The sequence below is a fragment of the Pollicipes pollicipes genome, unplaced genomic scaffold (genome assembly GCF_011947565.3).
Source record: "Pollicipes pollicipes isolate AB1234 unplaced genomic scaffold, Ppol_2.1 Scaffold_2555;HRSCAF=2994_pilon_pilon_pilon, whole genome shotgun sequence".
Taxonomy (NCBI): Eukaryota; Metazoa; Arthropoda; class Thecostraca; order Pollicipedomorpha; family Pollicipedidae; genus Pollicipes; species Pollicipes pollicipes.
In genome coordinates this window covers 8,469,606-8,487,207 of record NW_023596136.1, presented here as the reverse complement: position 1 = coordinate 8,487,207, position 17,602 = coordinate 8,469,606, and the positions used below count along the sequence as shown (strand labels likewise).

Below are 17,602 nucleotides of genomic sequence, written 5' to 3'. Positions count from 1 at the left end.
AGACCCTTTTTGTTTCACAGGGACAACATCACCGCCAGCCATGTCCAATTAAGAGCGCGGTTATTTTTCGTTTTTCCGTGTCCTCAAAAACGCCACAAGGAAAATACATCATTGAACGACAATCGCAGCATGCGACTGGCCAGACGGCGGCAGCGAGGTCAGGCCTTCGGCTGGGGCAGCAGGTGCGCGCGTCATTTTGGCGGATGCCCTGGAAATGTAGTCGCGCGACCTTTTAGCAAGGCACGGGCAACTAAAGGTCAGCAGTAAACACGCAGAGGCCAAAGTATTGAACGGAAATGGAGCCTGGCTATCTCGCGTGGAACTTGCATCATTACTGACCGACCCCGATGACCGACCGACCATCGTTACCGCCATTCCGACCTGGAGTTTTGTGGATCAGCCCAGGCGCCGCCTCTCACCAATGCTGAGCCGTAGTGGTGACAGTGCAGTACGCAGCAGCTATGCAGCACGATGGCGACCCACCTTAAGCGCCGCCTCTCACCGTTGCAGTGGGTTGGAGTGGTGACCCGCCTTGTGAGCCGCCTCTCACCGTTGCAGTGGGCTGGAGTAGTGACCAGCCTTGTGAGCTGCCTCTCACCGTTGCAGTGGGTTGGAGTGGTGACCCGCCTTGTGAGCCGCCTCTCACCGTGGCAGTGGGTCGGAGTGATGACCCACCTTGTGCGCCGCCTCACGCCACGGCAGCAGGTTGGAGTGGTGCTCGTGCGGCCCGACCAGCACCAGCGGCGGCTGCGTCAGGTGCAGCAGACTGATGAGCTTGTGAACGGCGGCCGTGGCGCCCGAGCCGCAGAACAGCACCGCGTCGTGCTCCGAAGCCTGTACGCTGTTGCGCACGATCAGACGCGCCTCGTCCCTGCCGTAGGGCGCACGGCCGCGGGTTATGGGCGGATACTGCTCATGCGGGCCACGTCTGCACGCTGTTGAGGACAATCCGGCGCACCTCGCGCCTATGGCGCGATGCAGAGCCCCGCGTCATGGACGACCTTTACTCAGGACGACGTAACACTGGAGCGCCATCCAGCGCAGCCGGACGCCAGCCAACCACTGAACGGCAGTTATATCGGACTAGGAGTGGGCACGCACGACGTAACTCGAGCACTGCCAGGCAAAAATGGTCATCACTGCAGGACAGATATGATGTGTAACATTCGGAAGCGAGCATGCAGCTCATTTCGGGTGCGCGTGATCTACCGACACATTCACTAGATATGTTTGTCCTGTTCCGAATGCGACTGATGAGTGCATAATAACGCTCAGCCAAGGTTCCCAACAGTATTGAGATAGGGAAATCTATCGCACCGCCTGAAAGCCACTGGCAGGTGCCTATTGGAATATGGATGGACTCAAACGTGGCGAACGAGCCGGCTTCCACAGCAGAAGGCCAGCACCGTCATGTAACGTCAACCAGCACTATACGCCACATCGCTTCATGACCGAAAGTGCGGCTTCAAAACAGGACAAGACGGGACCGGCTTCAGGCTAACTGGCTAACCTCTCTTATGCAGCATCAGTGGAAATGATTGGGAACGTAGGGGCAGCGCGCATAGTTCAGCACGGAACCAGCCGCATGCTGTGGATGGGCCGAAACGAGTGTGCAGAATTAAATACAGACACAAGTGCACAAGCACGCACCAGTGGTTGACCCTATTACATTGGTTTGCATCGCTGTAGCATGACCTCGCTGGTCGAAACCAAAGATGTCGGGTATTTATAGTCAATCCTGAAGGCTATTCAGTTTGACGGCTGATGACCGTTTTATTCAGGCCTGTCGCAACCCTGTTTTCCAGTCGGAGGTCAGCCATCTTGATCTGATAAGCAGCTTGTAAATCACCCAAGCGACCGGCACCATACAACGTTGACCCTTCAAATATGTCGCTTGGGTCGTGGCACACTGGTATGTGGCAAGCCGATAAATTAATAATATTCGGCGGTTGGACTCCAGACGGAATTTGCTTACTTGGCTTCTGTGATTTTTTTTTATTCATAAAGATAGCTGTTGTGTAAGAGCAGTTCCATGCGACCCTATCTAATTGTTTAGCACCTTATGTAACTGCTCCGTGTATACCTAATGCGCAAAAACGTGGTAACAATTTTCACTGTGCTTACTGGACCAATTTATTGCACTTTTATGTATCTTTTTCCCCAGAGTACCCTCCATCCGTCACTACGTCTCGCTACTGGTTAAACGCCATCATCTTGAGCTATAAATACGACGTGCTATGTTTGTAACGCTTACAATGTTTCTAATGTTTACAGCCATACATACAATCCATCTTCTTACATCCGAGCCGTGTTCAAGAACAACGCATTCGTTAAAGGAATGCCGCAGCGCACCATGTCATCATGTCCGCAGCACCATGCAGCGCACCATGTCGCCACGCCAGCTGCACCATGCAGCGCACCGTGTCGCCACGTCAGTAGCACCATGCAGTACACCATGCCCCCATGCCGACTGCATCATGCCGGTGGCTCGGCCGCCCGTTAGCTCCACGCAAATTGGCATGGATCAAAAATGTTTACACCGCATGCCTCCCTTGCAGTCCGCCAAACGTCGCACAGTTTCCTGCCACCATACACTGCCACAGCATCCGGCACTGGCTCAGCCCAATGCGATGCTATGTCAATATGCGCCATGTGCGGCGGCAGGGGTGATACCAGTGCAAACGAACGGCTGGGGAAGGTCCTCTGGTGTCTGGGCGGTCAGCCCGCTTCACAAAGAAGACGTCAGCATTAGGACGATTAACACTAGACCGATCACGCATCACTATCTGAGCCTCATGAAGTCAGAATGCCACTCAAAAGCACGGCCAGTACTACCTGCCTTCTTAAATACATATTAAAACAACACGTGTGTCGCGGTTGCTGGAATATTGCGGGCTTTAGCTCTTGAGGGACCAGAAATATACCGTAGCGTTAGGCCAGTAAAACCTAGTGGGCGTCGGGAGGCGGTCTGCAAGGGAAGGAAAAAAACTGCGCCTTGCCAGCAAATCATATTTCCTGATTTTCACGCACATATATCCTTGGGGCTAAAATCCGAAAACAGCGTGCAGGCGACAGAGCCGCTAGTACACTGAGCGTTATCAGCCGCAGCCCTCAGGCCGCAGAGCAGGGTCATCGGACCACCTATTGTCGGAGCCGCCCGACCGCTATTACGTAACACAGACAGCAGCGGCACGAGCGCGCCGATAAGCCCGCCGGCGACGCCGGTCGGGGATGCGGGCGACGCCGGCCAGCGCTGCATCGTACACGCTGTCCACTACTGGACGGCCACCGGCGGCCAACACGGATCGGGTTCGAGGGCGGCGGGTCCGGTCGGGGGGCGGCCGGTGTCGCACGGACCCGTCAAGTCCAGCGCCTGTCAACACTGACAACACCGACGCCTCGGGTGTGGCGCCGACGGCACGACTGCGGCCGGTCACGGCACGCCCCGCCCGGCCGGTGTGTGTGTATGTCGTTGGGGCTTTACGACGCACTCGCTGCTGAGGCTATATGGCGTCGACTGCCTCTCACTCTGGCAGGAAGGGCGGGCACCGCGGGCAATCGAACCCCGTAACTCTGGTTTCCCAGACGCACAGTGGTTATCGCAGATGCGTTAACCACTACGCCACCGGCACCCCCTCCCGGCCGGCCGAAGGCCGTCCGGAGCGGGCCGGGAGCGCGCGCCGGTCAACCCGCGACGGCAGATCGGGAGCGAGCGGGTTCGGGGCACACGCCCCTCCTCCAGGCTGTTCTTCACCGGTTACCTGATTCACCCGGCTGGCCGGCCGACGGCACCCCTGATGCCCGGTGCAGCCGAGGCCGCCTTTGTCACAGGCGGCCGCCTGTCCGCGACTTGACCGGCAGCCGCACCATACGCACGAAAACATCGGGTCACTGTGCGTGTGACATAACTACCAGTGACGTCAGCGACGGCCGCCTCTCGGGGCGACGCTTGCCCGCGACGCACGGACCTCAGGTGGAGGCGTCAGTGGAAAAGTACCGGCAGGCGCCGGCAGCGCCAGGACAGCTGCCCGCCGCCGTCACCGCCCCCACCAGCGCCTGTCCGGTGTCGTCTGGAGCCGGTGACCGGCGCGCCGAGCGTGGGCCGACGCCGGCCGACCGCAGTAAACAGCGGCTACGTCCGCTAGCTCGGAGCGCGGCCGCAGAGGTGGCCGCCCCGGCCGGGCCGTGACGCGTCGCTACGGCCCACCGGTGAGCGGCGACCACCGGCAGCCGTCCGATGTCAGCCAGGGGCGCAAACACCAGCCGACCGCACGGCGCCGCAGCGTTATCGGCTGACATCTGCACCAAACCTCCCCGGCCGGTCCGTGACGCGTCACTACGGCCCACCGGTGAGCGGCGACCACCGGCAGCCGTCCGCTGTCAGCCAGGGGCGCAAACACCAGCCGACCGCACGGCGCGCAGCGTTATCGGCGGACATCTGTACCAAACCTGTCACCTCGGATTGAACAATTGGCGCGCGACACCGGCCTAGACCGGAACAGCCGAGCAGCCAGTTGTCTGATTCCTCACACCTGTAGCCACTCGCTCTGCATTGTAACTCCAACGACCGCTCCTCAAATGGGGCAAGCCCGCTCAGTAATCGTGTGAGATCCGAAAATCCCATTCGAAACGAATTAATGAGCTTACCGAGGACAGTGTAAGACTTTGACAACGTGACTTTGTAGCACGCAAAACAATCAGGTTGCGATACATTTTTATACAGATTAGAAGCGAAGCTTTCGACAATAAAAAAGAGAATGCGCATGCCATTTCTGGGTCCAATTATTTACATGTAACGTCACATAATTGCAACGCTATCTTCTACATCTGGGAGATGCAGCCGCATCTCAAATAACAGTATACTTGCACTTATGATATAAACGGAGCAATGTCGGCACGCACTACCTAAAAACGGTGCGGTCGGTGCTATGGGAACGAACTAAATAAGCCTTACGATATTTGATTTACTACAGTCGAACTTCACCGCCATGTCGCGTAATACCTCCAGCCATATGAGACCTAGGTGGGTCCGCATGTCGCGCAATGCCTGGTCATATGGGACCTAGGTGGGTTCGCATGTCGCGTAATACCTCCAGCCATATGGGACCTAGATGGGTCCGCATGTCGCGCAATGCCTGGTCATATGAGACCTAGGTGGGTCCGCATGTCGCGCAATGCCTGGTCATATGGGGCCTAGGTGGGTCCACATGTCGCGCAATGCCTGGTCATATGGGACCTAGGTGGGTTCGCATGTCGCGCAATGCCCCCAGTCATATGGGATCTAGGTGGGTCCGCATGTCGCGCAATGCCTGGCCATATGGGACCTAGGTGGGCCCGCATGTCGCGCAATGCCTCCAGTCATATGAGACCTAGGTGGGTCCGCATGTCGCGCGATGCCTGGTCATATGGGACCTAGGTGGGTCCGCATGCCGCGCAGTGCCTCCAGCCATATGAGGCCTAGGTGGGTCCGCACGTCATGCAATGCCTCCAGTCATACGGGACCTAGGTGGGTCCGCATGTCGCGCAACGTCTCCAGTCATATGGGACCTAGGTGGGTCCGCATGCCGCGCAGTGCCTCCAGCCATATGAGACCTAGGTGGGTCCGCATGGCATGCAATGCCTCCAGTCATACGGGACCTAGGTGGGTCCGCAGGTCGCGCAACGTCTCCAGTCATATGAGACCTAGGTGTATCCGCATGTCGCGCAATGGCTCCAGTCATATGGGACCTAGTGGGCCCGCAGGTGAAGAGCCGGCTCCAGGCCGGTTACTGTGAGCTCCACCGCCGAGCGGCCTCCCCCCCCCCCCCCTCCCTTCTGCTTTCCCGGCCGGCCCGCGAGCCGGCTCCACCGACCGCACCCCCAGCCTGCGTCCCGTCCCGTTGTGAACTGGACAGATCGAGCACGAGCCAGTCCGGCCGGCTCGAGCCGGAACGATGGGGCGCTGGGCCAGACTGACCGACAGGGCCCGGCTGGGAGGGGCGCGAGCTGCCGATGGCAAAGGGCGGATGGGTAGCGCGATCTGGCCACATGGTCGGAGGTGGTACAGCCTCCGCGGACTAATGGTACACGGCAATGACGCGGTTCATGCGGGATCATTGTTTAGGTGAGTTTATATGTACATAAATGGAACCAAGCATGCATGCAGTTGACCTCAACACACGTAACTATACTGTGACAAGGACCTGACTTTCCACCAGGCATGTATCTGGATCCCAAGGGTGGATTCAGGATCCCACTGGTTTCCGTGCTTATGGGATCCTGGAATTTTCGTTTTGCTCAAAGCACATACCTGCTTTCTAGACCAATGATGTACGGTAAATGTAAATCCGTACATGCACCGTAACGTAAATCAAGGACCGACTGAATTCTCAGGTCCCAGGACGGGGACGCGACGCGGTCGGCGGGCCCCTCTGGGCTCACCTGAAGGAGGTGGTCTGCAGGGCGGCGTTGGTGGACGTGGTGTGGGTGTTGGCGTATGTGGGCAGCACCTCGTCGCGTATGTAGTCCTCGATGAAGCGCAGGCTCTTGCCGGACGCCGTGTGGTCGCAGTAGACGGCTGCAGCAGGGGAGCGGGCGGCCGGCTCACACGTAAGCCTCCGACGCAGCCGTGGGAGACCAGCCGCAGGCGCCCGTCAAACCAAAGGCCCAAGGACCCAAGGGCTCCTCCGCACGGGAGAGCCATGCTATAGCGGCAGGCGGCATATCTCTAACACGCCCCACGGCTGGGGTCATAGGCCAGCGCCCCTGAGTTTGCAATGGCAGTGGCAATAGCACGGGGCACGCGATGAGCCGGTGGTAATGCGCAGATTCATGACACCGCATCTCATTGTATGCAAGATAGATTCGATTCATGACGCAAGGCGATACGTGACCTGTCAAGCCAAGCAGACCCATTCGGCCTGCCCACTCCGAGAACATTTGCCAAGCTGGAGCGTCACAGTTTTCGCAGGCGGGCTTAACGACAGCAGCACACATGTTCAGCTGTTCCCTACAGCCTCCTAGATTTCCAAGGTTTCCCAAACTTCCCGGAACCCGGCGTCTCGGAAACTGGCGTAGTTACTCTAAGCGGGTGCACAGGACGCCGAGTGCCAGGCAGCGGACACCTTAAGGCGGCTAATCCGATCAGCGCAGGCTCGAGGAGACCGGCCTACCAACCGCATACAGCACGGCATGGGCGGATTGGCTTCAGCGCTCTATGCCAGCCTTCTCCAATGAAACGCGCCGTGCTGGGCCGCCCATGACCGGCAGGCGAGCTGCGCCTCGGTGGACGTCCCTGGTCCAGCGCATCTCAGGGACAGGTGTACGTCACTGGTCCAGAACATCCCGACCACAGGTGGACGTCCCTGGTCCAGCGCACCCCGAGCACAGGTGTACGTCCCTGGTCCAGCACATCCCCAGGACAGGTGGACGTCCCTGGTCCAGCACATATCGAGCACAGGTGGACGTCCCTGATCCAGCACATTCCCAGGACAGATGAACGTCCTGGTCCAGCACATCCCCAGGATAGGTGAACGTCCCTGGTCCAGCGCATCCCGAGCACAGGTGGACGTCTCTGGGCCAGCACATTCCCAGGACAGATGAACGTCCTGGTCCAGCACATCCCCAGGACAGGTGGACGTCCCTGGTCCAGCACATCCCGAGCACAGGTGGACGTCTCCGGTCCAGCACATTCCCAGGACAGGTGGACGTCCCTGGTCCAGCGCACCCCGAGCACAGGTGGACGTCTCTGGTTCAGCACATTCCCAGGACAGATGAACGTCCTGGTCCAGCACATCCCCAGGACAGGTGGACGTCCCTGGTCCAGCACATCCCGAGCATAGGTGGACGTCTCTGGTCCAGCACATCCCCAGGACAGATGAACGCGTATCGGCGGCCCGAGGCCGGCGCTGGCCGCTATCAGGACCCAGGTGTGCCACAGTCCCTCCCTCTCCCTCCCCCCCCCCCCCCAACATGCACATACGCTAGCGCCCCTGACGCCACGGGAACCATACGCCTGCTGCATTCACTGATCGGAAGTATCTTACGTCCCGCCCGGTCCTCCCGGCTCCATTCGACGATTGTGCGAAATGATTACCACTGGCGTTACTGATCGGGTTCATGTATCTGCCCGGATGCGTGTACGCCTGAACAGCCCGCCGATCGGTGCGGGCTCCACACAGCGCCAGCTCTGTAGCACGTACGTGACATGCCGCAAATCCCAAAGTCAACGCAGGCTTTGCGACGTCGGCATTTGTGATAACTGAGGCCTAGGAATGTTTGCATTACCAAGTCATGTAGTGATATAGCAAGGAGCCGGCACCAGCGCCCTGCACATGGCGTGTGTCGCGTGCAAATCTGCGGCCTGAAAGACGCGCATGCGACATACACCGAGACGTACGTCCGACAGACAGAGCGCTTCTGCGACATATGTTGCGTGAAATGTCCATCAAGATTCCGAATCCCGTCTAATGCAATTTGGCCAACGAGAAACGTTTTGGGGGTTACATGGGCTACGCTTGCGGCATTCTCGACTGATTCAGTTTGTTTTCCCAAAAAGTTCCCCATCATTATGTTGCACAGGTCACATCTTAACATGAACCTGACAGGAGGTGACACAGTAATACATTTCAGCATGGCGAAATATCCGTTCATATGCTTGGGCCGCCATGGAACGAGGTATCATATGCCCAAGATAATGCGCAAAGGTGACACTATGACTGATATTATTGGATTGAAAATCCGCTTTTGAGAACGATAACCTACTGTCCGTTCCCGGAAATAACATTGAAAAGTGAGTAGGCAGGCCAACTGCCTTCAAGGCCATCGCACACGTAGCTGGTTGTCAGAATCGAACGCCTTCCGCAGCCTACCCTTGGTACATTTTATCTCGGACGTTTTTCAAAGACGTGTGAGGTTTTAAATGACTGAAGGACGAGTTTCAGACGAGTTTTACTTAAACAATGGCCCAGCCATAGCAGACTCTACGGCCGTCGGTGATCTGTGTTAGGGTGAAGACATGTACGAACAAGGGGCCGCTCGGAACTGACAGCTTATTACCATCAATGCCAGTGAAACGTCTCAGCAACGTCAAACACGGTGACTTATCTCGCTGCGCTGATGGCAGCCTCAAAAACCTGGTGCCCTGCGTCCGCCAAAAAATAGACACTCGTCTCTTACATTCCGTCAGATTTTAAGAGATTCAGAGATCAGAGATTTCAGAGATTCGCCATCGGATCCTTTCGCGAGGGGACGTCACTCCAGGCCTCTAGATCGACGAGCATGGTGACATAATTTGTAAGTGCCGGAGTCAGCCTTTCATGTTTTAGGTCCCGATGTGACACCCGCTTGAGCGCCCCGCCCCGCCCCCCCCCCCCCCCCGCCCCGACTGACGCTGAACCGCGCCAGAGCACCAGCGGCGCGGCGCGGCGCGGCGCGGCACATCCGCGTGACATACCCGGTGGGCAGTGGGTGAGAGGAACGCCGGCCGGCAAGGATGTGTCATCAGGACCGCCCCCCGCCCGCCCCGTCTGACGCTGAACCGCGCCAGAGCACCAGCGGCGCGGCGCGGCACGGCACATCCGCGTGACATGGCCCGGTGGGCAGTGGGTGGGGGAGCGCCGGCCGGCGAAGATGCGTCGTCAGGACCGCCCCGGGGCCGACCTTGAGGCGGCTTGTCACCAGCAACCGAACCACTGTAGATAGCGTCAGCTCGCACCGGCGGGACGCCCGTATCAGCCACGTCTCCAGGGAGGAGCGCACTCCTTTGTTGGCACAGTGAAGTGCGGGCCGTCAGGAGCGGTGAGTTCCGATAACGAGAGAAACAGCTGCCGAGTTTTTGTGCGGTGCTCTGACGTCATGCCAAACAAAAACAAGACCGGGTCATTGGTCTTTGCACTCTGTCTCCACGCAGCATTAAAAACCAGACCGTGGTAAAACAGTCTCTCCCGGCGCTGGCCGGAAGGCAAGTCCATCATGTCTGTGGAGCCAAGCCACAGGCTGGCCTAAAAAACGTCACACGACACAGAAGCAATGAGCACCGGCGTCCTCCGCTGATCAACTTGTGACCAGGAGGACCGCGAGCCGAATAACAGGAGCTCTCACCGAAGGACGACCAACAGCCCGGCTGGCTCCACATGGGCCAGCCGAACCGAACCTGACACGCATTGCAAGTCCGTATGATCCGGCTAAGCCGATTTTCATTGTGGCTAGAGGCAGCAGCTCACAACAAAAAACTGCACAGCCCAGTTTTTGGCACGTCTGTTGGCACATTTCTGTGATGTGACTCCAAGCTCGCGAGGCCTGAGGGGGGGGGGGGGGGGGAAGGGCGCTTGGACCGACCGAGTTGACAGCCACCGGCGGGCCACGCGGCCGGAGCAGGCCAGAGGTTCCAACACCGGCCGTCAGGAGGGCGCACCTGCAGCGCTTCGCACTGGGGGCTTTCTCGTGGCCAACATTGGTCCCGGGGTTCCAGAAAGCATGAACCAAACAGAAGAGGACTCCGCGGCCGTGCACCATTGGTATAGTGCGGACACCCCCGCCAAGTGACCGAGTCATAACGGCAGGCTTGGGCTGGAAGTCCGTCTCATTTGCATAAACTGCGAGCATCCAGCACGGCTTCGCTAAAATCCGTTTTTCGGCTTCTGAACGATGCGTTTGAGCGGTCACCGCGAAACCTTAACCATGCCCGACGATCGAGCCTCTTCTGATACCGCGTCCATCAACGGGACCGCCAAGCTCACGCTACTCGCTGAGTGGATAACAGAGTCCACGTCAAGGTCACGAGGCACCAGTGCTTTTCCTGTAGCTTTGCGGTCCGACAAGCATGAAGAGCAGATCAAGCACTGATTAAAACGCAGGCACACATGTGCCATTCACGCGAAGTTTCGAACGTCTCTCTACGACGAAGAGTATTCGCCGGATTTATGCTTCGGTCGGATTATGTTTCATCCGGCGCGTCGCAGTTGGCAAATGACAGGGAGGAAGGTGTTTGCAGTGTCATTAGATTATATCAAATGCTTTCTCGGAACGCACTGGAAATGCAGACATCAAAGCAGCCGCGTGTACATCACGAAATGGCTTCAAACTTTGAGGTACAAATTTAATCTCATATAAACAAGTCAGGTGAACAGTGAGTTCATGAACTGAACATTCCGAGCGTGAGTCACAGTTGCAGAGCTCACCTCACCATCTGAATGGAATATTACCACAAGAAATATGATCACCCGACCGTGCGATATGTTGAATAGCCGCTTTGCTCGTTCCTCGTCCTTATCTTTGCTTCTTCCTCGTCCTTACCTACTTGAGCGAGAGGAAATGGCAGTACGGCAACCTCGAATCCATACCTTGTAGCCCTTTTCACCCTAGTGTTTATTCAACTGTTACTTAGTTTGGTCCCACCGCATTCCACAGTTACGTAATGCTGAAATGCACGGGAAATAGGATGGAAAAAGGGCGAAACTCATCGTTCTTCGTTAGACCTGTCAAAATGACCCAATGTCCTAACTTTGGAAACGTTCTTATTTTGTCACTTTGTACCAATGCGTGACTTAAGTTGATCTAGTTGGCCCCATGCAGCCCCCTGTCATCCATTCAGCGACCATGGGACCATTTATTCCCCTGACATCATCAACTCCTGTCCAATCAGACAACTCCCATGCACCTCGCCGCGCAGCTCTTAAACTGGCATGGCGGGTAACGGCGACTTCGCTCGGAACATATCGATGACGTCACGGCACCACGGGACTCAGCGGTCGGATACCCGGATGACCGTACCTACCATATAGGCCCTTGGTCACATCGGATCAAACCAAAAGGCACTGCGAGCGGGAGATGACAAACATGTACGTAATAAGGAAACAAAAACAAGGATTAAGTTACGGCTACGGCTTCGGCTCATAGCACTGACGACAAACCATGGTCCCGCACTAGCTCATCCGATTTTTCGAGTATTTCAGATTTGCTACCAAATCGGGTCCCTGTCTGAAAATAATGGCATGAAACAAGCTTGTGGCTTCTACGAAAGGTACCGACCTGTTTGCCTTATGGAGATACATAGCTGACATAGCATATGTTTTCGCCCTCGGCGACGACGCATGCGTTCCACGTTGCCCAAAGCATCTTAGGGGTATAACAATACATTACGGGTACAACACATTGAAATGGCTCGCGAACATTTTAGTGGCGTCACAGTGCCCGCTGTGGTTATACATCAGAGGCCGGTCATGCACCTCACTCGGTCCAGGTTCGGCCGAACTTAACACGGCAGCACACACAATATTTACATTACGTGCTGAGCTCACTTTCAAAGTGGCGATGATACCACCGCGACAACGGCCTATCAAGGCTTCCGACTTCACTCTCCGCATGGCACTCGCGAAACAAGAGTGCTTTTCAACTTAAGCAGTGTGGAAAGCCGGCCTGCTAAGATGCGATTACGGGGCCATATAAAGCCTATCGCACATGGTGCCAACACCTATCGACGCATGGAAGCAGCAAAGCTTTCACGCCGTAGGGCCCAAGCAGCGGTCAAATCTTCCAAAAGGACACTTCCAAAAGGACACAGGGCTGAAGTGTTGACTGAGCGCACTCAGACGACCACTGGCGACATGTGCTCGCACTCCAGAGGCAGCACGCGAGCACCTGCCTGCCCTTGGTCAACACCGGCGCTCCAGTAGTCGCCAGGCCAGCCGTCCCATACAAAAACGGCTCGCGTTCTTAATTTGCCACTGAAGCCGGTTTTTAATCGATTCAAGTGAATGACGAATGAGTTGATATATGCTCGGAACATACTTGGACAGTAAAAGCCTGTTCCACTCGTCATGATGTCGCTGATACAGCAGCTGTTTTTTTTTTCCATTCGCTGGCCTGTCGTGCTGGGACAGCAGATGACGACCAGGACGCATTGGGACTATTACGGGCCAAAAGACGTCCTTACACCTTGTTCGGGTGTTTCTTTTCATGCAACGCCATAATCATGCTGCTAGAGTTCGGACAAGCTGGGGGTACACGTTCCCGTCCTACTGACGCGAAGCTCATATCGGGTTGCACGAGTTTCGTAGACAGGAGACTCTAGGGCGAGTCGCATTGGGCATCTGATAACTGCTTCAAGAGTTTTGGTCAGCCAAAGCAATGGTTTTTTAGTTCAATATACCGAGAACTGTATCGTGCCCTCATGATGTGTTCGGATCTTTCATTTGGCCGGCGGGTTCCTCTAAATAGCACAATACTTCTGCAGTACTCGCTCCGGCAGTGTTTACGGAGACGGGGACGCCAAATAGCACTCCAGCCGCAGCAGTGCTTAACGCAAAAACATCACAGCCGAAGACCAAGCGAAAAGTGGCGAACATATCTGTCCGGCATTTTCTAAAATTCAAAGTGTCATTGGGGCCAAAACTGCTTCATTTCTAACGGTGGCGTAATCAAGGAAGAGACGATGCCCCCCCCCCCCCCCCTCCCCTGCGTGGCGGGAACCCCTGGTACCAAAGATCCCAACATTTTTTGGTAGTTTATGGGTGCTTCTAGACCATGAAATGAGCCTTCGAGGCTTTACAAAGAGACCATGAGCCTTCAAAGGTCATTTAAACACAAAACAGGGCCCCTTTGGCCACGAAATTGCGCCCCCTCGGCCTGACAGAGACTGCTTTGGTCCGAGCTGGCCCTTCCTGGACGAAATTCTGGGTCGGCGCTGTTTCCAAAATGTTTTTGCTCGTTCCGATAAATCAAACTTGCACATGATTTTGGCCGAAGCAGACATGTAAATATAACCCGTCTTTTCGAGGCGACTGCAACGGCCGCACTAACAGTCAAGCCGTGGCCACGGCAGGCGCGCTGTCGCTCTCCATCAAGGCACAGCCCTGCTGCATGCAATAATCGCGGCTCGATGTTCCATTAGGGCAGAAAGGTCCATAGTCAACAACAGGTTGAAAGGATTTGCACAGTAATTATGCTCCATACACGTGTGGCCACGAACTAAACACGCCACCGAGCCACTGTCGCGGAGGTATGAGGATCGCAAACGGCACCACATGAGGGTCGCCACTAGAGCTGCCGATGGGATTCCAAATTTAGGAATTCCAAGGATTTTCAAGATCTAATGTGGAATTTGGACGGACAGGAGCAAAAGTAATTGAGTTTTGGGTGGCAGTCGATATCACTCTGTCATGTTTCAAATTGGTGTGAATATTAACATGCTAAACGCAGGTGCACTTTTCTTACCCACGATCGCTTTCTTTCCTTTGCATTCAATTCCAGTGAGCAAACGCTATGACGCGAGTAGTGAATGTAGTTACTGGTTGCGGGTAGAAGTAAGCTGATATGTATACAACTGAAATTTCTTGGACGTCCTGATTTCATGGGCACTTTTTGGATGGACTGCTGGGTCATTCTTGGACTTTGGACTGGACTTTGGACAAGAGCTTCTAGAACACGGTACTGCTGGTCACCAATAACCGTCAGTGGTGGGTTATGCTCGTGTGACATGACGAAGGTCACCACCAGCCATGAAGGCCGAACCATGCTCGTCTGACCGGGGAGAACGCTCCGCTGAACTGGAGTAGCGAGACGGGTGAGGGACTGGGATTCCAGCACCAGCCTGACGCAGTGCAGGTGCTGGTACCCGGTCCGCCGTTGCAAAACGGTCGATTGTTTTATCAGGCGCAGTACGATGCTATTGCTCGCACTTGCTTACAACCGGTGCTGCTCCTTCATTGGGGATCATCCTTGGTACACGCGTCACGCCCATCCACCCACCCTGCCCCCACCCCCACCCCGCATTCGGGTTGCGATGCGTGCAACAATGGTAATCTGAACAGTCACCAGTTTGGAATGTTTCGTCCAACTCAAAACTATTGGACTCCACATTGTCCGCACGATTTCGTGATGATATAACCCTTCATGATTATTGCCGTTTGTGGCACTGAAAATTAAATATGTGGCAGCGGAATTCGAGTTATTTAGATCTGGAAACGGTTAGACCTTCTATCGTGGGAACGCGTTATTGCTGGTACTACGCGGCTAAGTTGTCTAAAGGTCATAGGAAATAGTGGCCAGGCTGCTATTACGCTATTATTGGCACCATCCACAGCTGAAAGCGAATGGTCCCACGCGTTGTATTACCTCACAAGTCCAGCCGCTGTAGTCTAGCAAGTGATGAAGAGGCCGGAGATCACGCCAGTAACGTCTTGATCACAGCAGGACAGCTCCAAACGTTACAACATGCACGCGCCGGCCGTCACCAGCAGCGTACTGGCGCGTGCGGCGACGGGCGTCCTGTACGTCCCGACCGTGCGGTGACGGGCGTCTGTACGTCTCGATCGTACGGTGACGGGCGTCTGCACGTCCCGATTGAGCCTCTGGCCGCCGCGGCGGACCGTCTCCGTCCCCGCACACGTACCTCTGTTGGAGCCGAACGGCCCGAGGAAGCTGCGCGCTCGGCCGATTGTCTGCTCCCGCACGTACTGGCGCAGGGTGTCGGGGTCGGCCGGCCGGCCGGGTCCGGCGGCGGCGGCCGTCCCCTCGGCCGTCGGCAGCTGGTAAAAGGTGCGGGGCACATCACCCTCTCGTGCGGACGCCATCGTCTGCGGCACACAGCGGGCGCGGCGCACGGTCAGACGGGCGGCCTGCGGGCGCTCGGCAGCCGCCGACGACGTCCACCCTCCCCAGAGGCCGACTACTCCCGGCGGCGGCGGCGGCGGCGGCCGGCGCGCGCGAGGCGCCACAAAGGTCGCGCCGCCACCGCCTGCGCCGCCCGCCACCAGGCCGGGCAGTGTGGGCCGTGCGCACGGACACCGCGTCCGGCACGGCACGCGTCCAGAACGCCCGCATATGGAGAGATAACGCTCGAGACCGGACGGCAGGACTTCTGCAGAGCCGTGGCTGAAGACGTGTTAGCGGGCACGGTCTTGATCGGCGCCAATACGACGCCACACCGCCGCCGGGCTGTAGCAGCATTCGCCAGCACAAGTCACAATTGTCCCAGAGAACGCGCATCTACCCACGGCGTATAAGTGCACATTGTCAACTGTAAGCCCCCGCTGTCATATATTTACATTCTTATCCATGCAAAGGACCACTTCCATGCAGAAGTTTAACGTTAAATACGAAAGGGAGTCATACAGGCAAGACCAAAGCCCACTTCCACACTGCAACAGCGCTAAGCAGAGTATACGGGCGAGACCAATGACAGGTCCAAGAGGGGAAAAACGGGATCACCTTTTCCATAATGACGGAAAACACTAGAATTTGCACCTTTCACTTAATTTCACCGCAACCCAATTGGAGCCTGGCTCTCCCGTCCCTCCCATGATCTTACGTCGGATCTGTCACTGGGTAAGACGGTGAAAGGAATGCACAGAACAGTGAAACACCACCGATGAGGTGCCCACTTAGAAACGCAATGGAAGCATTGCAGGACCACGCAGTAGAGCTGTAATACCTTTACTAACAATAAACGCGATAGTTCGCCGCGAATATCCTGCCGGACGCCATAGTGATGTGCGCGTTCGTCGTTCACAAACTCCAGGGAACGCTAGCAGATGCGTGGACTCTCGAGCAGGGACGGGAGCTACCAAACCGAAATGGTACTACCGAAAGATCATACAGTTAAGCACGCACGAGACCATTAATGTGAGTAATAAATCAAGATTACAGTTCTTCGTAGCAGTCCAGCTGGGAATAGTCTCAGGGTTTGTTGGATTCTGGTCCGCTCAGCAATCGTCAATGCTTCAGTTCTCCTCAATGCCATGCCGTTCCCAGTTTGGGCGGTCTAGCGTTACACGGGAGCCACTCAGTGGACTTTGGCAGGGACGGGCCAAGCGGGTATAGGCTGCAGACATTTTTACGTGATATGAGATCAGGAAGACCTTGACAAAGCTTGGTGACATCAGGCTGGCACGACAGTTTGCCATTGAGCCTGTCACGTGGTATGTGCGCCAACGCGCCCCACATAACATGCAAGTGTTTTATTGCTGCAAATATGCTTTTCACTCTTCAGCTTTGCAAGGATGCAGCACATCTGGGATGCTGTCAAAACGACGTTTGAAATTAACAGACCATCTGCCATTCTACTTACTATTCAATGAAAGGCGAATGCGCAAGTTCAAGCTAAGTTATGACGCAACATTTCATTGTAAGAAGCCCGGGAAACTTGTGTTCTCTGGTGTTCAATTCAAAATTTGTTTTGTTTTGTTCCACTCTGCGTTGTCTGCATGTTTGTTAGATCTAAGAACCACAAGCTTAAAAAAGTATCTGGTGAAATCCCCATCTCCAGGCTTAAGTGCCTGGGTGGCAATAGATGTCATTTGTGAAAGTCTGAGTTTCAATGGGTTTGCGCGCAAAAAAACGTAATCTACGAAATCAAGAGTAAATTATGTGAAAAACATGGGAGGGACAATGCTTATGTCGGCCAGTCCATGCGCCCTATTCGTTTGAGATATAATGAACACCTGCGAGACGCTAAAAACAAGGCTGGGAATATCCCTTTCGGCGACCACTTTTTGGCGAAACACGCTCAGGCTGAAATCGAGTAAGGTATAGACTCTATGCCCTTTTGGAGCTCAAAGTCATCTGTGAATCTATTCTTACAAAAAGTCGGCGACCCAATCTTAACGTACATGGCTCATCATGG

General features: G+C 55.8%; 1 protein-coding gene across 1 annotated transcript in view; it reads right to left on the bottom strand.

Moving 5' to 3' along the window:
• The window catches only part of LOC119108199 (uncharacterized), a 49,824-nt gene that overhangs the window by 26,409 nt on the left and 5,813 nt on the right, over positions 1-17,602 (bottom strand). Inside the window, exons 2-4 of the mRNA XM_037231778.1 lie at positions 15,371-15,554; positions 6,421-6,556; positions 676-871 (exon numbers count right to left, since the gene is read on the bottom strand). Of these exons, the coding sequence (XP_037087673.1) occupies positions 676-871; positions 6,421-6,556; positions 15,371-15,551 (513 nt within the window). The 5' untranslated portion in view covers positions 15,552-15,554. The remainder of the gene's footprint in view (positions 1-675; positions 872-6,420; positions 6,557-15,370; positions 15,555-17,602) is intronic.